Here is a 26,548-nt window from a genome sequence, read left to right as displayed (position 1 = left end):
AAAGAGGACAAGCCAGAAAGACTCTGACAGACAAGACATCATGGTGCTAGCAATATGTCCAATGGCAATTGGCAACCTCAGCCCTTGAGCCAATTATCATAAAAATTTCCTGTGCAACAAGATTTTTCATAAATCTAAACTACACGTCACTTTACAGCTTCTCCCATCATCTGAAGGCAGCAGCTTGGGAGAATCTGTGAGTTCTAAGCATAGAATTTTGCTAAGTTTCATATGAATTTTGACTTAAGGCTGGTGAATAATCTCTCTAACTGAACTGTTCTTTCCATACTACTCTCATTTTCACTGACTACCATGACTAACAAGCAAGAATCTAGAAAACTGAATATGGGCAACATCTGAATATCATCTCGATTTGTCTTTCCACATTTCCACCCATTATAGTTGCAGAGTTCCCATTCTGAAACACAGATAAGGCTCGAAAGTGAAAGGATGGCTGACTCTTTAAAGAAAATACAGGTCATGTTATAATGCAGTGGTAATAGCACATTTCATGACACCTGGCTTACAGGAAGAACAAGAACTTTCTAATGGACTGGTGGAAATGAAATGTATTGTCTTAGTACACCATCTGTAGTTCAAGCAGTACAGCTCCTTTGGGTACATAGAAAAGAGTGAATGAAATATCTTGTAAATGTGATTAATTTCAGGCAATTCAGGTAGCTTTCTCAGTCAAATTTAGTCTGACACAGAAAGATAAAACTTGCGCGCTTTTTTCCTTTTTTTTTTTTTACTCATTACATGAAAGGGCTAGTACAATAACAATGAACATCATGTCTAAACTGAACCATTTGCTCAGCATGCTACCCTTTAGTATTTCTAGCGGCTTCTCTAGAGAACTGACATACTATTAATGGATTTTTATGAGATGGGCTGAATAAGCCAGATTTTCCTTAAATAAACTATGGGATCCTGTAGTTCCTTTCTTAGAAGATTTAACCTTCCTAACTCATTAAAGACAGATATACTCCTTCGCATTACATTTAACTGAATCATACACTGTGTTGCTACATGAACTTTAATGATATGATTTTATCAAAGCCACAAAACATTCAGTATTCGGACTTTTTGGAATATCTCCTGACTTCATGGCCATGTACAAAAAAGATAACACCAGACCTTTTTAACCATATCTGTGGTGACAAGCTGCCAGCAAAATAAAAACAAATACTTCTTATTTCATGATACCTCCTTTATGATAAATCCTCTTCTGCAAACCAGTGAATCTTTTTCCTGACATGAAAGGCAGGCAGAGGTGGATAGGTTGACAAACTCATAGATGTGTTGTTAAATAGCAGAGTTAAATCTTCCGAGCAGGGATTTTACTTACTGTGGATGCTATAGCAAGTATGTTATTTCTCCAAAGAGATGCAATTGATCTGTCTTGGGAAAAAGAGTAAAAACCTATTTAATTCCAGGACAAAGTATACTTTGTAGTTCTGTTTAATTATAACAGGAGAGATCCAGAGCCCATGGAAATCAATGGAACAATTTCAGCACACTTTTGATCAGGTCCATAAATAGAATTCCTTCATGAATCACTGTATCATACCAGTTCTATACAAACAATTTCAGAGGATTTGCTGAACTTCCAGAACAGAAATGTTGGAATTGCACAGTAAATAAAGAAAAACTCCCACATGTGATTTGGATTCTTGAAGAGTGTCCCATTCAGAATGCAAGAAAAAGAAAAAAATATGTTCGGTATTGTTGCAGGGATTAATTACCTTGGCATGCCTTGTGAGGAACACTGCTTCCCCACTACCAGGAGCCATTGGTAAGAAGGGTACACTTCTTTCCTAAGAGCCATACTGGCTGCCAGACTGACTGCTGAGATGAAACCACAGCAGTCCTGTGTGGGGATCCTAGCTAAAACCTTCTGACCTTACAGACGCTTTGCGATTTAGATGGACGGCAAACAGCTATTATTTATTCAGGGTTTCAGGAGTAACTGAACCAAATGGCAGTTTACCCTGGCAGCCATGGCAGATCCCAGGTGTAAAGGCCCTCTTCTGCCTTCATGTCTCCCTGTCTTTTCCTGTTTGCATCAGAGAGCAAAGCCTTCTGGCAATAAATCATCCTCGATGAGAGAATGAACCTAGAAATGAGCAGACCTATAGCCAGAATGGTGCATCTTCTCCTTCCATCCTTCATAATCTCCCTGAAGACTGAGTATGATGGACGGCAGAGACAGGAGAGACATATAGGTGTCAGGACACTATGAGTTCTTTGCTCTATCGACTTTGACAAAGCATGGAACTTCTCTACCTATTCCAACACATGTTGAGGGTACCTCAGCTCTCTGCCTACAGAATAGATCTGCCTAAGGGAAATTCAGGTCTATAATTTTTTTTTCATTTGCATGCATATTCTATTTATGCATACCTCTTCCAGGAAACAGATGCTCAAAAATCAGCACAACCAGTCATTTTTTCAATTTTCTTACATTTTATCCCACCTGAATCAGGCTATTCTACTGCATAGTCTCTTCATGCCAGGTCCCTTGGTTCTGAACAACACCTCTGAGCACCAGAAAGCAGCAAGGATGGGAGTCTTTTCTCCTTTTTGGCTGTATTTGCTGCTTAGGTTTGACGGCATATGGATGGCTCCTATCATATCAGGTAGTTGTGCTACAGATACTGGTCTCCATGCTGCAGCACGTCAGTGAGCAATGACACAGGACAAGGAAATATCTGGTCCCTTTTTTTACATTGATATCCAGATAGGTTCAGGAATCCCAACTGATTTGCTTCATCTTCCCTATTCCCATTTCAGGTATGCATTTTCAGGGAAAAAGTGAGTGGCCTCCCTGTCTGAAGGCAATGTGCGGCAGTCCTTCATTCAGGCTAGAGCAAAAAATGGCACAAAAAGCAAAGGGTAGTCATATAAAATCAGAGACACTAAAAAGAAAAAGAAAAACAACTCAGTGCACTGGCCAAGTACTAGAAAGGTGTCAGAATTATTCATGACAGCAGCTGAAAGAAGGACAACTTACAATTATTGCACACTTACTTTTTGATGCTTCCTATAATAACGGGTTCCACAGTATAACCAGCAATGCACCAAATGTAATAATGTAATAATGTTATATTTTCTGACAAGATGAGATGCTGCAGCCAAAGAAAGGCATGTGAAGATATATCAGGGAATATTTTTCTTTTTGTATGTGTTTATTTTATTAATACTGTCTGTGTATGTTATTCATACTCTTCTATTGATGAGTTTACAAAATGCTAATGGGCAAATGAAGCTGTTTTATTTTTTTTTCTCTGCCATACTGATAAGTAAGTCTAATGAAGTAAAATTCAGATAATCTACAAATAGTGTAAGTATATTTTGAGATTTTAAACACAGACCATTGATTCAAAAACATGGTCAGCAGCACGTGAAGCCTGTGGGCTTAGCTGTGGCTGGTTAGTCATACCTTCCAGTCTAATGAAAAATCCTGTTATAGGGAGTGGCGGGGGACAATACATCACCTTGTTGTGATATTCCATACACAAACAGCAGTTAGATCCTTCCATTTCAGACAAACTTATTTTTTAGGGAGATCAACAGTAGCTGTAGCAACAACAATAAAATGAAATAACAATGAGAGTAAGGTTTCTCTGAAGGAACAATACTGTAGTACTCATAGCTAGCAAGTTGCGTTGTTGCAAAAAGACAGACTTACTTCCATACAAAATGTTCAGATGTGAACAGAAGACATGACCATTACTTAACTGCAAAATTTTTTCATTACTTCTTCCAAGCATGTTCACTGATACTGTATATACAACAAAACAAAGCATTACTTAATTCTCCTTACCCTGTGTTGACAGTTTATGTTTGGGAGACCCTGTTGGGTCTCTCCACTGCTTGATATATCCAACTTTCAGCTATCCTGCTTTCTCAGGATTTAAATTGGACAACTTTCTGGTTGCTAACATACAGCCCCAGATCTAGTGTATCCCTCCAATGAATCAGTACAGAGGGTTAATGAAGTGCTCTCACCGTGTGTGCAAGTATAAAGCAAAGCTCTCTGTTTGCCAGCAAATCAAAGATGAAACCAGTCTGAAGCAGGACACACAGCTGCATAGCACAGCTCTAGCTGGAGGCACTTTGTTTTTAGAGCTGCCCCTCAATTGACATGAAAAACAAGGGACTAAAACTATGCATTTCTGCAGGGTCAGTAATTTTACCTAAAATCATCTCTGTCCCCGTTGCTGTCCCTGTTTAAGTTCTTCTTGCACATTTGATGTATCTTCATGTTATTACTGTTAGCACATTGGCTGTCAGCAAAGCCAAGCCACAGCTCTCCATGTTCAGCCAGGCTGTCCTGGGCAGGACTCTCTCTTGCAAAGTAGTATTCCAGACACGCTGTTTGTGATTAACTGAACGGGCTTTCTGTTCACCTACAGAGCAAGTGTTTCTTCATGCTAACTATGTTTGAAGGGAAAATTCAGTCTCCTCTCCTTCAGTGACGATGTAGCTCCCTCTTCTACAAGTATCTTTGTAGTATCTTATATCCTATGAAGAGAGCATTGCATTGTGTAACAAGTTTTACTTGATGCCAAAATGCTAATAAACAAAAGAAACAGGCTGAGAGAGTTGGGGCTGTTCAGCCTGGAGAAGACAAGGTTTCAGGGAGACCTTACTGTGGTCTTTCACTACTTAAAAGGAGCCTGTAAGAAAGATGGGGACAGACTTTTTAGCAGGGCCTGTTACAAAAGGAGAAGGGGTAATGGTTTTAAACGAAAGGAAGGGAGATTCAGATTAGACATAAGAAAGAAATTTTTTATTATGAGAGTGGTAAAACACTGTCCCAGGTTGCCCAGAGAGGTGGTAGATGCCCCATCCCTGGAGACATTCCAGGCCAGGCTGGACGGGGCTCTGAGCAACCTGATCTGGTTGGAGATGTCCCTGCCCATTGCAGGGGGGTGTTAAACTAGATGACCTTTGAAGGTCCCTTCCAACAAAAACTATTCTATGATTCTGTGATCCTACAAAACCACTGAAAAAAAAAAAGGGGGGGGAGGGAGGGGTGTGGAAATTAACTGTTGAGCAGGGTTTGGTAGTTTCCTACCAGTTGCAGGAAATAAATTGTCCCTGAAAGTCTGGGCAGGAGGAAACAATTACTGCCTCAATGACTAAGCTAAAAGTCTGCCTAAAAATTAGGTTTCTAAAGACTTTTTTTTTTTTTTAATGATGTAAAGCTTTCATATGAGGCTATGTTCCTTGTACTTAATTGAAGTACACATCCAATCTTATTAAATCCCAATTAGATTAAAGGGATATTTTGTTCATGTCAGCAACCAGCCAACAATCAGATCACAAGAACAGAGAGCAGTGTGAACACAGGGCACTGGAGAGAAGCCATCTTTCAATTCATCACCAGTACCAGCCACCTCATCTTAAGCCTTAAACCCTTTGCCAAGGGAGCAGGTTTAACTTTCTCTTCCAAGAGTTTTAAGCGGATATTTTCATTCTATTTTAATTAAATGTATTATGAACATTTCATCTGAAGCAACAAATTGTTTAAATCATGTATTTCTATATTGTCTGGGAAAAAAAAAAGAAAATAGAAAAGGGCTTTCACTCAAAATTAGTGATTTTAGATGTACATAGATCTAGCTGTTGCAAGACAACTTTTTGAATTGTTTGTTTTTAAATAGGTGGTTTAAATACAATCTTTGGGCTTAATTGAGATTGCTCTAGTTTTCTCATTTATAAATGTTTTAAACTAAACTTACATGACTAAAAAGCTGATCACATCTGCCAGCTAATCTAAAAGGAGAGAATCATTAAGAATTACTTTGTCTTAACCTTTCTTTTCTAGACTGTGCATTTTCAGTTGTTTAAGAAAAAAAATCACTTTGCATTTATGCATTTGAAATGCCCTATTCTACCCCATAAAAACGTGATTAGAAGAGATAGGCCTAAGAAGTATATTTATTCCTTTCTTTTACTTTGCTTCAAAAGCAGATAATCATGATTAATTTTGCTGCAGAGCAGACAGGTTTTTATTAGTCCATAAATTCCAGGTAAAATCCAGTGAACATTCGTTCTGAATACTTTGGTTCCCTTCTCCGATCTGTGCAATTTTTTATTTCTTCAGGAATGTATGCTTGAGTGCAGCCTGTGCTGTACTGTCAGATCACCTCCTGCTTCCCTGTTTCAACTGCTGTTAGAGCTTGAGAGCAAAAGGAAACACCCTGTTTTGCAGGAAACCATCATACTTTATTTCTGAATAGTTTCCTTAATTTCTCCAGTAGCTGGCTCCTTTCCTATTAAAAACAAACAAATGAAAAACCACCCAATCAAACAAAATACCCACAAACCACCAAAAAGCAGTACTCAGACCATTGCCTTCCATTGTGGAGCAGAAGAGAAAGTATGCAGGTTCCTGTTGGAGGATGTGTGTTACATTACAGAATACATCTGATTAAAAATTCAGATGCTGAGTCACAGATTAAACATGATAGAGTAATTTACTGCATTTCACATGTAAAGGCAAAGCAAAAATTATAAAGTGTGGTTAAATTATTGTCCTGTTTCTGAAAAAGTGACCATTTGTCACTAATTCCTTATCTCTAAGAGCTCCTTATGGCATAATCACTATCAAACAGAATACCCTCACAGCTTCTCATTAGCTCTCTGGGGAAGCTGCTAAAAGAATCCCAGTTCAAAAGACTGAACTACTGATGAGGTACTGAAATCTAAGGTTGATTTGAAAATACGTACTCATAAATATATTCTGCTTTCCAGGGCTGATGCTCCAAATGTCTAAATACGAATTTGGGCTTTCTTCTGTCACTCTTCTCTTACCAAAACTGTTTTAGTATAGGGTCGTTATATTGATATGTGGCAATAAATTAATTGATTCATTTCATGAAGTATGATGATATGAAGTAAAAAACACTTGCTTTTTGTGGATACATTTTCATATCAAGCTGTAAAAATCCATGTTGAAAAATGACTTTTTAATTATACATGCTATTTATAAATTCTTTCAGAAGCATGTTTGTGATATAATAATCACTCAGCAATTAGTTCCAATGCAGTTACGGATTGACATTTTTGCAATATACTACTACAGAAAGGCTAGCAGTAAAACAAGAAGGATATTCATGTAGTATACTGATTTAGTGAGGATTCCTGAGTTATTTCCACTCTGGCCTGAACTTTAACCCCACAACTGCACCCTAACAAATTTTAGAAGATTCAGAGCAAAGAACACAGCATTAAATGCACACTTAACATTTTAACTCACTCCACAAGAAGACGGGAGAAAATCTATCTCATGATGGAAACTAAGCATTAGTCTGTCCCTGACACTACAGGAGTATATACAGAACTGTATAGAAGATAAGAATACTTTCAGTCATTCATACTACCTTGCCTTTCACATATTAAAAACTGCTGGGGAAGGGAGCACTGACAGAAAGGGAGAGATCCTAGCAAGGAAATTATATTGGCTAAGGGCTATATGCAAAGCACAAAACACAAAATGCAGATAAAAAGAAATGTAGCAAAATGCAAAGCAGTGTTTCTGCCATAGGGAATACCACATAATTCACTAGAGAAAATGGATTACATGGCCTGACAACAGTAAGGGGATGCCAGAGACTGTTCTCATAGCAGAACTAAGCTACAATTGCTGTATTGTTATAATTTTCGTTGAGCCCAAAATTTCAGTTTTCACTCAGCCAGCTCCCACGTTAGTGTTACGCAGTGTTAAGCAAGGGATTTGGGGGTCCATCCTGCATTAGAAAAATCCAGTGTTGCTCTACGTGGACAAAAGGGAACACTTGTCTTTCCTCATTTAAAGTCCTTCCAGACACGTCAGATTTCTGCAATAGCATCCACTACAGAGTCAGACCTGCTCTTTCACTACATTAGCATAAGAGGAGTAGAGATGTGTATTTCACAGACCTGAATTGTCATTTCATCCTTGACTACTAAGGTACGAGATGGGCTTGGGTAAGGAAGTGAGGACAAGCCAGAGAACTGAAACTGGTGAATACACCTATGACGTATCCCAGCACATCTGGCAAGGTGTACCAAAACTTTTTGTCACTCCTTCCCCAGCAATCATAGCCAGCTAGGACTCTCCACTGCTCCAGAGGCAACGTCTTTTCGACAGGAAACTTTTAAACTTGCTGCTAAGATCGGCTGCTTTTAATCACTGAGAAATCAATTTTGCTGGTGTAGTAGTATTGTCTTCCTCCAGGCCCTCCTTCAGTGGCTACTGTGTCCTTTCTTTTAAAACACATAATGAAACTAATAACTCTGATGGCACATGATTACCCTCCCGAGGTTTCTCAATTGGCTTCCTGTGTCTTTTTAAAACATTACTAATTGACATTTGCTCACTGCTATCCCAGCAGTTAATTTGATGGACACTTCACAATGAGAGTGTCTACAATAGCATTTTCTGTTTATTTTTGGTAACGTACCTATTGTTACATAGCTTTGAGGGAGTGCCACAGAACAAGGTGCTGAAACTTGAGAGCGATGCACGCAGATCCCATGTTTATGGGTAGGGGTTGTGGTGCATGCCCCTACAGCACTTGCCCGTTATCTCCAGCTGTAGAAGCCCAGTTAAATAGTACGAAAATTTTTCAGATACGCAGGCTCTTCTTTGATTATTCCAAAATCTTAGGGTGCTATAGCACAACACCGTTACTGTGTATCAGGCACTCACTTTCTTTTGGGGATAAAGACCTCAGAGAGCTCAACCATTGCTTTAAATTACCTTTTTTACCCAGTGTTTCAAAAGGCTGGGGAATAATTTCTGCATGCACGATTGTGTCTTGGTCCTGCTTGTTCCCTCAGTGCATGGTGATAACTTACGTCATTATCTGAGTGGTGTCCTACAGCTTGAAGTTCTTTCTGCAAAGATTTACCTCCAGTTACAGCAACTCTCTCATGCAGTCTCTCCTTGACCTTCCCTTGGCAGAAAGGAGCTACTGAAGAGTTTTATCTATGTAGCTCTTTGTGTTATATGACAATGTACCAGCTACCAGATCTTCCATTTTCAAAATATACTTACTGAACCTGCTTCCATGGTGTAACATTCACTAACTTTGCTAAGCAGAGGAAAGACAAGATGACTGGAGACCTGCCCAAAATCACACAGGAAAGTGGTGTCAAAGTTGTGAGCTCTTGCCACAATTGCCATGTTGTTGTGTTTTAGCTGCGGATGACAAGAGTGATGGTGAGACTATTGAAAAACTCATGGTTTTTTGCTTTTAGTTTACGGCAGTACTCACCACCGTTTCCTGTAGCTATGTCTTTATTCAGTAGTCTCCAAATATGCAGTACAGCCAGCACCCTTTTAATTAGCTGGGATAACACTGCTCCCCACTTACAGACCATACAGGCATTGCACATGAACAAGTAAAGCAGAACATACTGAGCCTGTCTCCAGCCAAACAAACAAACACACAAAAAAACTCCCAACCAAGCAACCAAAACAAACCAACCAAACAAACCCCCCCCCCTTATCATATGTAACCGACTTTCAATTTGTACAGCAGGATCAGGTCCTTGGGAGAACAAAGAAGACTGCTTCTTGAGTTCATGCAGTAACTGGCATCAGGAGTAGCTGTTCCTAAAGGCAACCAGCCAGTACTCTGCTGGTACATTTCACAGTCGTTTTCTTACACCAGAAGAAATTTGAGCTTCAGGCATCCTGGGTTCTGCAGAGGACTGTGAACAAACCTCATTTCAGAATCTGGACCCCCTATTTCTTCCCCTTCCAGCTCCACGAATTCTCCCTATCTGCCTTCAACTCTTTAGACTGTTGCAACGAAGTTGATTTTTTTTTTTTTTCTCCTGCTTTTCTACACTACAGCAGCAACACTAGCAGGGCAATGAGGACAAAGGAGAGCCTGTCTCTGTCCTCTATTGAACGAAAAAAGGCCCTCCAAGTTTGCAAGCCTGGCGAGGTCAGCACTGAGCTGACTGAGGTGGCAATACATGCACAGTCCCCTCCATCACCACAGAAGGGCACTGAGCGGGACAAGCACAGCAAGTCGTACAGGCTCCTCCAAGACAATATCTCAGAGCCCCATCCACAGACCACTCAGTTGATGCTAGCTCAGTCAAATGACAGCACATCTATAGAAACACGAACAAACTTACTTCTGATTCCCAATGGGAATCAGCCTTTCCCCAGTTCACCAGTAAATCCCTGTCCCACTGCATAATGGAACCACAGAGGTTCTCAAATAAATGGCTGGGAAACTTTAGGACAGAAAGAAAGAAGATGATTTTTCCTTAATCCGTCTCTGCCAAATGACCAGACTGCTTAAAATAGAGTTCCATGACTTTTTTAAGGCACATAAAAATTTCCACTGTAAGATATGTAAATTGCCAGAGTTTTTAGTAACTCAAAACAGGCTCTTAAAGAAGAAAGTATTGGCAGTTACCAGCACCGCCTACAAATATAGAAGAAATAAAGTATTGAGAATAACATCTCAGCAGTACAGCTACAGGACAATTCAGTCTCAAAGTAACAGTGAAGCCATAACCAAGTAGACAGTATATACAACAGCTCAGATGAACTCCAGTAAAACCTTTATGTCCTACCATATCATCACTCATTTTTGTTTTTCTAGATCCATCAGTGAAAAATCCTATCTAAGGCATTTGGAATTCAAGACTAGAAGCCCCCGAGATGGCTTTTGAAGTTCAAAAGTGTGTGATAAATTTATAAGATGGTGCTGTAACTTTTTAAAAAGATGGATAAGCCTTTTCTGCATATGTGCAGTAAAGATTCCTCTTGCCCACTATACATAAGCTTTCTCTCCTGCTAACATGCTATTGGACACTGGCATGAAATACTTTACTTGGGTAACAAGAAATACCACTACAAAATTTAGAGACTGATGAAAACGCAGCATTTCATAAGTGAAATTATCATTTTGCCTTCATCTGTTATCAAAGTTAACAGTTGTGATTGTCCCACTAAATAAAAATGGCTAAATCAAGCAGAACAGGTAGCAAATACAACTATTTGTTATTTAGCCAGATGATCATTCAAGCAGTATTTAGCTTATCAGTATTTTTTTCTATTATGTCTTCTACACTGGAGAACATCTCACAAAATCAGAAAGGGTGGAACAGAATAAATAGGGGCAGCTTTTATCCTGGTATATTTTGTTAATAACAAACAGGGTATCATATTAACTTCTCTGTTACAAAAAATCGCTGTTCACCTACCTCACAGCTGGAAAGTATAAACAAGATCCAAAGCAAATTATTTTGCAGGAATTTATCTAGTACTCCTTTTAATTGAAAATTTTTAACCACTGCAGCACAACACAATATATCGTAGAACTCCTATTAAGCATCAACAAAATTGCTTTGCTACAGTAATACAAGAGCAAATAGGATCCAAGAGAAGTAACCTAATTTTTAGCTAATTCTAGTAATTTGATTTTATCAGACCTTAGCTATAGCAGTGGAAATAATAGTTGCAGTGCTAAAGCATTCAACTTCAGAAGCCAGTACAAATTCAAGTACTTCAGACTCTTCCTTGATATTTTTTATATTTATATTTTTTGGTACACAATCCAGTCTAGGTGAACCTGCTTTAGCAGGTGGGTTGGACTAGGTGATCTCCAGAGGTCCCTTCCAACCTCAACCATTCTGTGATTCTGTGATTCTGAGATGAGTATTAATATTGTAAAGAAAAAAAAAAAGTATCCTGGTCAAACCACTAGTTTGTGTGTGTAGCTTCACAAGCACACCCATAGCCTTCAGGATTTTTGAATATGCAAAACAATTACTTTGCTCTTGTTTGAATAAGACAACAGGAAGTGCATAGTTTCTCCTGTCCTCAGGTATGCAGCACTCTCTTACTAAGGACATTCAATTATGATTTTTTTTTTCATCCTAGGAAAACCACCAATGATTCAATTAGCCCATCTTTAAAGATAACGCTTGACTCTTCCTGTCTGCTTTACTCTTTTTCACACAGACACTGCAAGTCAAATGGTCATGAACGCCAACATGCTTTTCATCAGAAAAGACATACCCGTCCCTAATGTCAGCACAAAAAACCACGTAAATGTTTTCCTGGAGTGAGAACCTGGCCATTGAGAACTGCTTACACAGATAGCCAACAACCCTGTTTTGATGTCCACCTACTGTCCTGGTTTTGTTAAAAACAAGACAAGTTTCTCTTTTAGTGATTTTTTCTTTCAGTTGAGCCCTTCTTAGTAACTGCACTTTTCTGAAGTTGGATACATGTTTTGGTAGAATGCAAGGTCGCTGATAATGATGCACATCCCATAAGTGAGAGGGGCAAGGAGGAGCGGACTGAACAGATGACTAAAACTGACCAACCAGTTCCATCCCATTCACGTGGTACTTCATATATGTAGGGAGATCACAAGGGTCTCGTCCCTTTTTCTCTTGTTTGACTATGGCCGGCATCTGGGAAGGACCCTGCCTGCTGTCCCTGCAAATCTGAGGCCTCGTGACAGACCCTGCATCCTTGAATCCAGTTCCGGTTTGCTGCAGAGTCCAACCCAGGGCTTCAGGTGTCTGCTCTGCTGCTGCTGAAGCAGCCAGTGCTGAGTTGCCGGGAATTACAAGATTGGTTTTGTATATTTTGTGTTACTTTTTTTCTATTTTATTAGTAGCATTAGTAAAACATTTTTAACTTTTTCCAACTTGCAAGTCCTGTCTCTCTCTTTGCCCTCCTGTTGCCTTTACTTAGGGAGGGAGGTGGCGCTGAAGGAGGGGAAGGGAGAGGGTTGACAAAGCATTTGCCACGGTTTATTGTCGCCCTGCAATCAAGCTTTAACACCTACCCAATTCAGAGAGTGGCAAGCTCCTGGTTTCCCAGAGCATGGCACACCAACAGTTGCCTATGAATCTGCTCTCTCACAGACAACATCAACACCTGATGTGAAACTGGAAAACGTGGCTTTTCAGGAGTTGTAAAGGAGCAGGAGAGCTCTTTCTATGCCAGCTGTTTCGCCAGTCCAGTTTGCAACAGCCCTGAGGTCTTGCGACAGGAGGCATGAAACTCTGACCACGACAACGACTACACTTTTTGTTTACATAGCAAGTATTTGATAGCATCTTACAAAGGCCAGAAATACTTTCAAAGCCTTCCAAAACTCCCAAAGACTTTTTTGCTGAAAGGTAGATGGGGAAACAAGCTAAATGATTTTTTTTTTCATGAATATTATTAAAAGAAAAAAAAATTGCAGCACTTTAATAGTGAATTTCAAGGAACTTGAAGAGAAACATGCTGGATCCATTTTATAGCGATGAGGCAGTTTATTCATGGTGTCATTAACAGGTCATATCAGATCCATAACAAGAACATACATTTGATTTTTAGCCTCTGTAGTACCCCCGTAGCCTCATCTACTTAATTACAAAACACGTTTATATGCATTTAACCAATTAATAATGCCATAGTTGTTTTGAACCTTTACTGTGGATCATAAAAGCAATCTTATTCTAGAACAGTATTTTGAAACTAACCATCAATAATTAGGTTATCTTCTGCATTTAACTCTAGAAGACAGCAACAATCTTGCATTTTGAAAATGTATCATTAGATTTTATTTTTCCTTTACAACACCATAAAGAGTTCTGATAGTCTGAAATATGCCAGAAAGTACCCACTAGAACCCACTACCTCTAGAGAAAGTGTTGTCAATTAGAAATACATTTCAATCATCACAGCTAAGCAATTCCTTAGACTAAAGGGGTTCTGAGTGATCTCTTGGTACAAGAAAAGATAGTTAATGTAGGGCAGAAAAATTAAATTGTCAATTGAGGTGTCACATAGTAAATGCAAATATTTTACTGTCCACTTGAAAAAATAAGAATAATCATGCAAGGGCTACACTGAAACAAAGATCTGTGTGCCTCAACATACAAAGGACTGGGTTAGTAATGAAAAATTCTTTGGGCCCACATATTCAGGGTTTTTTTTGCAATCAGAACCCTAGAAACAGCAGTGCTTAGATTTAAATTGGATTTTGAGAGGGCTTTTTCCTGTAGCAGACAGCCAGAAATCCTGCTGATGGTCCAATTTACAAGAAATACATGATGTCATTTTGATAAAGCTCTCTTCTAGTTTCACATATCCAAGTGTCTCAGACAAATTCAGACTTTCTCCTTTCTGTGAAACATCCAGAAAGGTCAAGAGCCCAAAGACTGAAGGGAAATAGAAAGAAAATAAATGAAAATACAGTATTTATCAAGTTTGCATTTTAATACCCAGCCATGTGTGTGTCTGTGCGTATTTTCTGTTGTGTTCAGGAAGCTACACACAGAGTGCACGTAGTGAAGTTTCTTGACTCCTAAAGGTATAAAATAATAGGATTGGAAACCATACCAACAGACAAAATGCTACAAGGATTTATTTGTTTGTTCATTTATTTTTAAACATTGTTACATTGATAGAGTATTATTTTAAAAGGAAGACAATAAAATATTCATTCAAAACTAAGCTGTTAAGCATATATATTTAAACTTTAATTTTTCATACACATGAAGAAAGAAAATTATATTTTACAAATAGCTATTTTTAATAGACCTTATGAAAAATGTTTAAAAATATCTGTCAAAATCTGGCTCTTTAAATATACAAAACAACCTCGCTGCACTGAAGAAATCTTTCTTAAAAGCCAAAAATATCTAAGTCAACAGCTGAATCCCCATCAAATCCTACTGAAAGCAGTAGTGACATAAAAATGCAAAAGCACTGTATAAAGTAAATAAAGCTTTTGTTTGTCTTAATACTGTACATATTTGTATTTGTTTCAAAAATGTTTTATAAAAACTGCTATTATTGAACTTAACATCCTTTCCTGTCTGCAGAAAAAAATGAGCCACTGAAATTAGCTGTGTTACTAAAACGTCTCCTCTTCTGAACGCGAATCTTCCTGTAATTCAAAGGAAATTTTACCACTCATTTCACTGCAAGCAGGACTGAAAGTTTTCTTCAGCATGTCAATGTGTAATCCCCCTTACTCTCACCTGGCTTCTTCCTTAGTTTCATAATGCAAAACATTACAAAATCTTTAATACATTAACTGAAGAAATCAGAACTCACGTACTGGTGTATAGATTAGTTCATTCTAAAACTGAGTGTTCAATTAAACCAAAACCAACTGCAAATAATGCTGCATGCTTTTCAACCAACATCCCTCTCTCTCTCTTGCTTCCTTTATAGCCCCTTCTGGCATTTCTTCTGGAATGAGCTTTTTAAGAAGGTGCGGTAACCTGGATCATCCACATATTCATTCCTAAAGCGGGAACTCAGTACTCTCTGCCTCTTCTTCTCTCCCAAGATAACATCTGCTCCATAAAATGTGTCTTCAAATCTCATGTCAGAGGCTGTAGACTAAACCAAAACATTAATTACACAGACAGCTTCACACAGGCCATGATATTCAGACATGTTTTAGACAAGTTACACGGAAACACAGATATATTAATCTAGATCATATGAACCTAGCTGCATTACTGATTATGCAGTTACAACTGTTTTCAGGAAAAAGTCTAAATATTAAATATATATTTGAAATGCACATTTAAAATATAATTATTTCTTTTCCATGTTTTGCATGTACTACTCATCATTTAATCCTCTAGGTCTGCAGTGTTCCTTAGAAACATGTGACTAAAACCAGTCGTTAGTTTTTATTTAATCCAGAGGTCACACCACCACTGTAATTTAAGGTGTAACACAACAACACAGAAGTGATGCAATTGTTGGGCAGGTTTGATTCTAGCAGTATCAAGTATTATGCACCACTTCGTCTTATTCAGGAAAGTTTTAAGTGCAAGGTACTATGTCAGGGACTTCTGAAAATAAACCTGCACACTAATTTGCAAAGAATCAGAGTCACAAGTTTGGTGATTTGTCAGCAAACTTGAAACAGTGGGAATCAACTGAAACAAGGCAGTGGGACAGTGAACAGCAAGCCACTATGGAAAAAGCAGTGGCAGAAATTTTTGGACCATTTCCACTACTGAAGTCATGGTAAAAGTCCCACGACTAGGAAAAGCATCATTTGGAAGGAATTGGTGTTATTTATTTCCAGAGGAGGAAACAATATCATAAGCTGTATTTAACTTGCACTGTCTTCAGCCTGAGAAGGGGAAGGAGGTGTTGGGCATACCTTGAGGATTAAGATACTTATAGAATTTGAGGCAATGGTATGAAATAATGCAAAGGTCTGAGCATAGACTTGGTTTGTTGTATTTAGTTGGCGAAATTCAATGTTTCTAACCTATACTTGACTCCCCTATGAAGTTAATGGCATCAAATTAAAAAAAAAAGGTACAAAACCTCCACTTATCTTTGCATTGTCATCCTTAGTGAAATGCAACAGTTTACATTCAACAGAACATGCAGTTAATTATGCTTTTATACATAATCTCTTAAAACAAAAAATGGAAATAGAATGCTTTCCAAGTATAATGAAAAAAACAATGAGTATAACCAGATGGTTCATTTAACATTTTCCAAGACACGCATCTGAACCCTAGATGGTCAGGACACTGAAAGATCTGTGCACTTATCCCAAATACATTGACAAAAAGGTGTCTCAAGCAAGAATATTTGACCACTGAGCCTCCTATTAAAAAGAATCATCCTGATCTTATTCTGTTTTTTCAGTAAAAGAGGGCATCCTGCTGGCAAACTCTCCCCCAGCAGGCTGACAACATCGCATTTCTCTGTCTCTCTTCCTTTCTCAGCTTTACTGCCTCTCTCAGACGTGATGCCAATCCTTTACTTTGACACACCCCTAACTTCTGAAATTAACAGCCCCCATGTTGGGGTTGGCTGCTGAGAATGAGATGAAAGGAAATCATAATACTGATGGCAGCTGCACGTGGCAAGAAGCACAGAAAGGGAAAGTTGGACTGAAACCTTCTTCAGCTACCTCACCACGTAACGCTATGTTAGTCCCCCAAACTCATGTAAGCTGACGTATGTCTGAAGATTCAACTCTACACATCATTAAGTGACAATTCCTTGCACCTAGCTTTCAAGAATCAGGTAATTAATGTCACATAATGGATGTGTGAACAGGTATCATGTATGAGCCCTGCTCCTTGCAGCACTGAAAAATATACTGCACACTGCTCTTCCTTTCAAAGCTTCACTGAAAGGATTCTCTAAGTAAGAGGGATTTTTTATTCACAACAGTGAATTATAGTTTGTTCTCAACTACGACAAGATTTTTGCATCTTTATGCTTTGGTTTTACATGTTAAGAAAGCTAATATTAAACTTGTAATCCAGTTTTGAACAAAGAGCTGTAAAATAGAACATGGACATTAGAAGAGCATGGTGCTCTTCTGAGTAGACTTGGGAATGGATTGAATTGCACAATATTTAGCATTAATGACAAAGACAGGTAACAGCGGTCATCTTGTCTTCTCCAACAACTGTATGGCAGAACTTTCCATTTTCAGTCTTTAAGTGTTATGCTCCTTAAGAACCTCAACACTTTTCCACATGATATACATACATGATGTTGTTTGAAACTGCAGGAAGCTTAAAAATATAGCAAATATTTGATTTCAACCCCAAAACTACTGAAATGCCCATGAGCCCTGCCAGTGACATTAATGAGTTCTGATCAGGCACTTTGCTCCTTAGAACAAGTTAATTGCATTTTTATTAAAATCAATTACTTCAAAACCACAACGCTCCGAGAATTTGGATTTTTTTTAAAGTACATACATGTTATAAGCATACTGAATGAACAGAATGTCTGTCAGTTTAAGTATATACTAACTTCATAATTTATGATCTGACAGAGGATGGACCAAGATGTCCCTTTTAGGAGAAAAGAATTATGTTTGACAACAGCATTTGCCTGTATTGGAAGAACAACCAACCATTGTCACTAGCAAATGGACACTTGTGCTGATTGTTGTGCTGATTTAGCCAGTCATATTAGTACAGGCTTCACAAAACATTTGTCCAGTTTAGACTGCAAATCCAGAATAAATCCAAGACTACTGATATTGGCATTTTGAGCATATATATACTATAAAGTTACCATCAGCAAATACTCACAAAACGTGCTTTTACTCTCTTAGGAAGTTCTTCGTCTAGTGTATAGATCTCTTCTCTCTTCATTACTATTTGAGAACCATCTTCAAACTCAACCTAATTGAAAAAATGAATATATAAAAATAAAATCATAATTTAACTCTTTCAGGAAGTTTGTGAGAATGTCTCCAGACAAAAATAAATTCTGCAAATACAGAAGATTTATATACAAATCTTTTGCTATTTTAGGAAGGTAAAATTAGGATAAAACATAAAAAATGTTATTTCTTGGGATCTGCAACACATTCATAAGTTGAAAATAATATCTAACCAAAGAGACTTCAAAATCAACACTGACACATATACAACAAAGTAAAATTTATTACATTAGGAATGCCAAGCAGTAACAATGTAGACACCATCATTTTGTAGGAATGACATATTAAAATTTCTTTATGTCATTTTTATTTGCCTCTAATTTTTTTACTTGCTTCTAATAAATAATTTTAACATCCTGTGCTTTAAGGCGGAGAAAGACTATGTTAAAAGAAAGAAAGTATGAGTGACAACTAAGGAAATACCAGTTAACAGAATTTTATTGAATCTGATGGAATTTCTTTAAAATGCTCTGTTCAGAAGATGAAAAGCTTTATCATGCTTAGGTTTAGATTTAATCCAATATGAACCCCGTTAGCAGAAAATGAGAAAGGAAATGTACCTAGGTGTGGGGAATGTTAAAATGCTGAGGCTTTGAACCATTTAAGCCTTTTCAGTAGCTGCTGATTTTTTTTTTAATACTTCATCTAACAATTGTGAATTTCAGCTATTATCTAAGACTGCAGTTTCAGTTTCCACAGAAACCATACTTTAAAGTTTGATACAAAATTAAAAGAAGTCCCATTCCACATCCTTAAGCGACTTAATGAGACCATGTGAATGACAACAACAGGCTCAGGCTGGAATAATAAACCCAAATACAAACATAGGAAAACATTAACTTATAGGAAGTAGTATTATAGATAAAACTGAAAAATCATGTATTTGAACTTGTAAATGGACTGTGTTTTGAAGGTTAAAATTAAACCCTTGCCAGGGCTGAGTATGTCAGTTTAATTGTGAGCAGCTGAAAAATCTGATATAGTATAACCATTCTCAAAAGCCAGGGTACAGATCTATGAACTATTAACTTCTTTAAAAGCATTTTTAACAGCTATTTGACAGGGACGCACAAATCTGGAATGCATTTAAAACCCACAGAGCACAGATGGATAACAAAGTCACAAAAGTCATCCTTGCTCCTCTCTGTCCCTGTTACTAACTCCATAAGCCTAGTCTGTTAGAAGTATGTGAGAGGAACTTCGAGGTCAATTTGGCTTAAGCTTCTTTAATGAAATGATGGTAATTTAGGTATTTTTCACCATGATGCAGGTGCAACCTTTCTGCTATTCCAGCTCCTTACCACAAAATACATCTGGTAATATGTTTTTGCATAATACAGTTGGTGATAATATTTTTGCATCACTGGTGAAAGAACTGGGCAGGAAATGAATTCTGCCTGCTCCATGCAATCAGAAAATCACCTCCTGAATGGGCACTGGTTTTGTTTTCACTGGTGGTGTGCAGCAGGAGGCAACTGCTTCATATCACAGAATCTGGCATGCTTGTAGTATGAAATGTATTGAACATTTACAATGAAGAGTAATCAGAAGTTCTTCAGCTATAATTCAGCACACCGCACTGAAAATAAATTTGCCTACTGTTAAAGGCAAACATAACATCAGCTCCTCTAAGACTTTCACCAGTATCACGATTCATGCAAAATGTAAACCCACCATCTCTAATAGCTCAAATTTAAATCCAGATTGCAGATACTACATTTCAAATAATCGGTTTTATCCAGCAAGTTATTTTACTCGAACTTCTGCTGCTGTACTCTGTCTGTGTAGCATGTTATTCTCTCCATGAGATTTCCTTTTGTTGGGACAGCATAAGTTAAAGGGTCAGGGGATATTGTCAGAAAGCAATTAATAGGGTGAATGGATAATTTAATAATCTCAAATGAAACTCACAACTAGACAGCGAGTCAACAGGAAAAATGATCAAGACATCAAATGTAGATCTAACAATTTCTCCTGAACACCAGCTTCGTTTGGTATGTTTAACTCCGCTTAGGGACTGTGCAGGATACTTGGTGGCAAATGTTGAACTGGATAACACAAATTCTGATGCATTGTGTCATAGCTCCTGCATGCATAAGCACTGTCACATTTCGTCCAATTGCTTCATTAAAATGAGGAAAATTCACAGATTTATCTAAGTAGAACAGATTTGCCTTATTAGATCATAGTACTCGTTTCAGAGCGTCCTTTTCAGTCTCTCCTTTTTGTCATACCATCTCAGAGATCACATAGAAGACTTGGTAAGGTGCAACAGAGATCTCACAACCCAGAAGAAGAATGAAATATGTGTATGCATGGGTTCTGGGAGCTTTCAGACAGGCTGTATACGAAGACCAGAGGAAGGACTACCAGTGTGTTCTGAAGTTAACCTTTCTCCATGTCACAGACTTTCTGTAACCTGTGGCCATATTGTCAGCCTCCTCTCCTGTCCTACAGATTGAAATGCTTGTTTGTCTCCAAAGTCCTATGTAGTGCAATCTGGACTACATCTAATCTTTAATCTTTGCTATTTCCTCCCTGATAGGGTTTTTTACAAGGCAGTTTACAGTAATCTCCCATAATTGTTATGCTGAGAAGCTCCAAACCTTACTGAACCTCTACTTGTAAATCCATTTTTCTTAAACCAAACTGATTTCATCCTGTTGTCCAAGAGGTCTAAAATAAGACAAATAAGTTTCACTCTGTCAGATTCCTTCAAATATGAAAGAAAACAACATTCATCTAATCTACCTCAAAGTATTCCTCAGAAGACCAGCTGTTCAGAAGATTAAATGATTTGAAGATTAATGCTACTATTCAACAATAATCTTTATATTTTATAAAGAACTTTTCACCTTCACAACATAATACAGCTGCTAAATGCAAGCAAAGAGGTAAGATTTAGAGACTAGCTGAAGGGATCAGGCATTTGAGGACTTGAGTTCGATTGCAAGTCATTGGCAAAGTGAGAAGGTCAATGCAGCAAGTTATTCAGCCTCTCTGTACCTTAATTTATCTACAGATATAACAGTAAATTTGCCACTTTTGTAGAGTAATGTAAGGCCCTCAGATGAAAAGAGTTACATAAGTGAAAATTATTTTATATATATAAAAATGAAATGTACCTAGATTCTCATTCTTTCAGAAGTGCTATTATTATTGTGATTGTTTTATTGCAGTTTTTACCATTCACTTGGGTACTCAAAGCTGCTGACTGATGTTTCTCAAAGGCAAGCACATAAAAAAACAATTATTGTGCCTCTGAAATCGGAAGTCAGCTTTTTAGCCTTGCCTTCAGTGTTCAGTTCCCTTTTGCCTTTGCTGAGGATAAAATGGTCCTTAGGTTATGTGTTAATTAATTCAAAAGTGCCTCAGAAAATGAAAGTGGGGCTATTTATGCTCTTCTTTTTACTGTCCTCCCTTCCATCCTGTTATGAAATGCCTAAGGTTCACTGTAGTCGCATACCGATACTTAATCTTATATCATTAATTGTACAATTACCTGACATCAAATAAAAGTAAATAACCTGGAGAAAATAACAAATGCTACCTTTCAATCTTAATGTTCCACCTGTTCACCTAAGTTCTTATTAAATAAGCCGTTTTCTTGATTTTATAAGAACAGGTGAAACCTCAACTCCCAAAGAGTGTGCAGCACTTTTTAATGGTTTAGACAGCTTTATTTATTAGTTTAAATGCATTGACAACTACAGTAAGAGTCCACATTGCAGCCTTCTGCTGCTTTGAAGGTGCAGCTGACCACTCCAATGCTAGAGCTGAACGAGCAACTTGCAATAAATACATTTGAAAAACAAGCACATGATAATAAATATAGACACTCACCTGATACATGTGAGCTGTGTTTGTTCCCAGATACTTCGCACCATACAGTTTTCCATCAGGCCACTTCACTTGGACAACCTCTCCCTCTGCAGGTGGGCCCAGCCTTAGGCAATCTCTGCTCTGTTTACAAAGAAGGATGGATTCTCAAATCAGTGAGTGAGCCACTACACTGAAATTACCATTTAGCCACTTTTTACAACTTGGTAATTGGAGGAGATTTATTACCACGTGTGATTCAGGTTTTGTAATCCTGTCAATGGGCTAACAGAAGATACTGCTAGCCTTTACGAAAATGAAATACTGACCGAAGAAACACTTTCTTTACAGCTTGACGCTGCATTGGCAAGGCAACATATACATAAATGAGATAAACATTAGCAACTGTGATACATTTCCCCCAAAATTAATTTCCATCACACATCGAAAATAAAGATCACTAAAGTGCAATTGCATATGTACCTCCGTTTTCTCTTTTACATATTCAAGTGATTTATGTTTTGTTAACCACAGCACATTTTTGCCATATGCTAACTTTGCTGACTAAAACATACCCTCACAGATCGAACTATAAATGGTGAGAACACCAATGAGTTCTTTGCTTAGCTGATGGGGAAACACTGAAAGAATCCAAATACTTACAAAGAAGAACTAGGTGGGATTATTTTTTTTTCTTCAGAAGATATGAGGCAGTTTATTTGCTGTGTTTTGGCCAAATTTTGCACCTCACTTGTTGAGCATGTCAGAGCAGTAAAGTTTACATTTGCTGCAGTATGTCCTTGTCATTATTTCTTTTGGCCCATATGGCTCTGTATGACCTAAATGACTCATTTTCAGAGCACGCTTGACCACATACTCATAACAACAGCTGTCCACACGAGGAGATACACAGAGAACCAGAAAGCAATTGCGTCTGGTCTGTGCTCACCAATTCTTTGGAAGCTATGTCTGCCAAATACTCACCCCAACAAAGGCATCTATACTTTGTACCAGCTACATCACAAGATAATTAGCACTAATTTAGTGGCATTCTCCTAGTTGTAAGAGGACCTGCTTGGTCACCATGTTACCTGAGCTTACTGCTAAGAGAGAGCCAAGGACTCAGGTACAAGGACTCAACACCAGTTCCTGCAGGACCTTGTCACTATCTCAAGTTGCAGCAGTACTATTACCGTTTTCAAAGTTTCAGATTTACATAGAATAATTTACCAAAAATTTGCATTTTTGAGTTCCATGGCTCACTTCCAACAGAGGCCAACAATCATCACGATAAGGAACTCAAAATGTGGAAGCAAAAACAAACCACAGTGATCCTTACTGGGATATTGTCTTGTTATACTATCATGCTAGCCCAATACAGGCTTTATAAACTGTTTTTAATCACATGTATCTTAATCCATGAATTTGATTCAACACATAAGAAAAAAAGTGAAAAGCTGGATTTTCACAGACACATACTTTACTGCATGACAATACTGTCTCTGTCATCCCTCAGGTGCTGTGTCAAGGGCACAGCTCTAAAATATGCCCTGTGTTGCCTGGCAAAGATTGCTGTGACAGACACAGAAAGATATATCTTTTCAATTTCACCATATATTTGGGATAGTAGGTGGCATTACTGTATTACCCTTCCTGGTATTTCCAGGAGAAGCAGGGGGAAAGGGGAAAGGGGAAAGAATGGCTGCTGCCTGCCTTCCAACAGTGGAATAATTTTGACTTCCCAGGGGACAGTGATTGCTAAATACTATCACAGCTCTGACTATAAATTAAATGAGACTATATTTTTAATGCTTTATTCTCAATGATGACTATCAAGATGGTTATCGTCATTATCGTACTTCTTCCTCTATTTATTGCTAAAGAGCAAAAAGGAGTCTTGGCTCAGTGTCTTGAATTCAACTCTGAAAATGCACCGTGAAAGATAGCAAATTTCCTGAAAACAAACAATCTATCAACAATGTCAAGCCAAACATTAATTTTCCAAGAACAAAAGCCCAGCATGAATTGCTCTCTTTGCACCTTGCACAAGAAAAAAGTCTCACAGTGTCTCTAGGATAGCTAATGGAATTGCTCATACGGAAAATTAGAGTTCTCATGCAAATAACCAGACAAATAACAATCCCATTCTTCATGTATCACAACAGTGTCTTAGCCTATGGAACAATGTTTGGGAAACCTCTACTAAATAGTTCTTGCTGATTTCTGCCGGAGTTCCTACCTTTTATTTTCATATTTTTTTCTGTAGAATAATTAGATCCATTTCTTACGCTGACAAAATTGCAAAAATGCAACCTCACTTTTGTCAGTCATATAATGAAGTCAGACATCCAGATATGGCAATCTTTCAACATTGCCATACACCAGCTGTAAATAACATACAGTGTGCTCAGTCCACATTCATCTCATAAACCATGTACATTTCTCACATGACTACCTTGTATATCTACTTGTTCATAAAAACATACAAAACTGTGCCCATCTGTACTGAAAAGCCTATACACTTAAGTGTTCAATTTCACATTCCACGTGTTTCACAGCTCAGAGCCCCAGCTCCAAGCATGGTCAGCTACAGAAGGTTGCTCAGAGAAACGTCCAGCTGGGTTTGAGTATTTCCAAGGACAAACATTTCAAAACCTCCGTGGGCAACCAGACCAGCATTTGACAACTCTCACAGTGAAAAAGTATTTTCCTAAGTGAAGAAAAATTCCTTGTTAAGAAATACCCTGTATTTCAGTTGGTACCCGTTGTCTTTCACCCTGTCACTATGCACCAGTGAGAAGTGCGTGGCTCCATCTTCTTTACTTTGCCCATCAGGTATTATACAGGTTGGTAAGATCCCCTGAATCTGCTATTCTCTAGGCTGAACAGCTCCAGCTCTGTCAGCCTTCCCTTATATGACAGATGCTCCAGTCACTTATCACCTTCATATTCTTTCAATGTATTTGCTCCTGTATGTTCCACATCCTTCTTGCACAGGTGAGCCCATAACTGGACACAGAACTCCAGATATGGTCTCACCAGTGCAAGGTATACAGCCAAAAAACCAAAAAAGTTTTCAGTTTGAGTGATTTTTTCCCCAGTGAGAAAGGCAGCAGATGAACAAAAAAGACCTAGTAACTGCAACACATTATTTAATAACATGTAAAAAAAAATATTTTCAGTTTAGATACATGAAAAGTAAACAGCTATCAAAACCATTTCTAAATATTCTGAACACACAAACCCCCACCACGTAATTCCTCCTGAATCTAGCAGCAGGAAAAGTTTTTCATTAGCTTGTACAATGATCAGCCTTCCAACAGTCAGCTTATAGCGTGATGTTTGATCTTTCAGGAGCTTAAATGGCATCATATCCTTCCAAACCTGATTCAAAGTTTGGTCAATGTGCAGCATGATTGGTGAAGAATGGATCAATTAACTCCTTTAACTCAAAGTAATGGTCATAAAGGTTAATACTGTATTTAATATCATAGCAACAACATTGGTCATTTGTTTGAAGAGAGGAAAAAGTGGCCTATATGGCATCTTTTAGAGGATGAATAAACCCAGCAGTAGCCAAATATTTTAAATTGTTGCTAGAAAAAGAACCATATTCAAACGGAAAAATGCCAATACTAGTCTCTTCAAACCAGTGGTCAACTTCATCAGATCACCTGGCTCTTGTTAATTGTTTTGATGATTGTTTTGACTCAAGAGAGGCCAGAAGAGTTGTGATAATGAAGGCCCCCAATTCTATCCTGCAATTGATAATCTAGACTAGTTTGTCTCATTTTAAAGGCTGATTTTGCCTCCCACTCATACTTTTGCATAAGCATTCTGTGGAACTTCTCCTAATAGGATGAAAAAAATCAATCTTCATCTTGACCAGATCAGAATATTTTCTGTTGGACTGTGCTGGTTTTGGCTGGGATAGAGTTACATTTCTTCATAGTAGCTAGTATGGGTCTGTGTTTTGGATTTGTGCTGCGAACAGTATTGATAACAACGGGATGTTTCAGTTATTGCTGGGCAGGGCTGACACAGAGTCAAAGCCTTCTGTGCTTCCCACACCACCCTGCCAGTGAGTGGGCTGGAGGTGCCCAAGTAGTTGGGAGGGGACACGGCTGGATAGGGAACAGCTGACTCTGACTGACCAAAGGGATACTCCATACCATATGGTGTCACGCTCAGCAATAAAAACTGGGGGAAGAAGAAGGAAGGGAAGAACATTCGGAGTCATGATGTTTGTCTTCCCAAGTAACTGTTACGTGTGATGGAGCCCTGCTGTCCTGGAAATGGATGAACACCTGTCTGCCCATGGGCAGTAAAGAACGAACCCCTTGTTTTGCTCTGCTTGTGTGCGCTGCTTTTGCTTTACCTATTAAACTGTGTTTATCTCAATTTGTGAGTTTTCTCACTTTTACTCTTCTCATTCTCTCACACTTCCAAGTGGGGAGGGGAGAAGGGGCAGTGGAGGGGGGAAGTGAGTGATCGGCTGTGTGGGGCTTAGTTGCTGGCTG

General features: G+C 38.2%; 1 protein-coding gene across 2 annotated transcripts in view; it reads right to left on the bottom strand.

Annotated features, from left to right (window-relative positions):
- Nucleotides 1–14,533: 14,533 nt before the first annotated feature.
- KDM4C (lysine demethylase 4C) overlaps nt 14,534–26,548 on the bottom strand; it is a 265,656-nt gene continuing 253,641 nt past the window's right edge. For both annotated transcript variants that reach the window (XM_065655476.1, XM_065655477.1), the window contains 3 exons: nt 22,053–22,172; nt 18,076–18,168; nt 14,534–15,382 (listed from right to left, as the gene is read on the bottom strand). In XM_065655476.1, the coding sequence (XP_065511548.1) occupies nt 15,206–15,382; nt 18,076–18,168; nt 22,053–22,172 (390 nt within the window). In that variant the 3' untranslated portion in view covers nt 14,534–15,205. The remainder of the gene's footprint in view (nt 15,383–18,075; nt 18,169–22,052; nt 22,173–26,548) is intronic.

The sequence above is a fragment of the Caloenas nicobarica genome, chromosome Z (genome assembly GCF_036013445.1).
Source record: "Caloenas nicobarica isolate bCalNic1 chromosome Z, bCalNic1.hap1, whole genome shotgun sequence".
In the NCBI taxonomy this organism is placed as follows: domain Eukaryota; kingdom Metazoa; phylum Chordata; class Aves; order Columbiformes; family Columbidae; genus Caloenas; species Caloenas nicobarica.
This window is presented reverse-complemented; position numbering and strand designations above follow the sequence as displayed.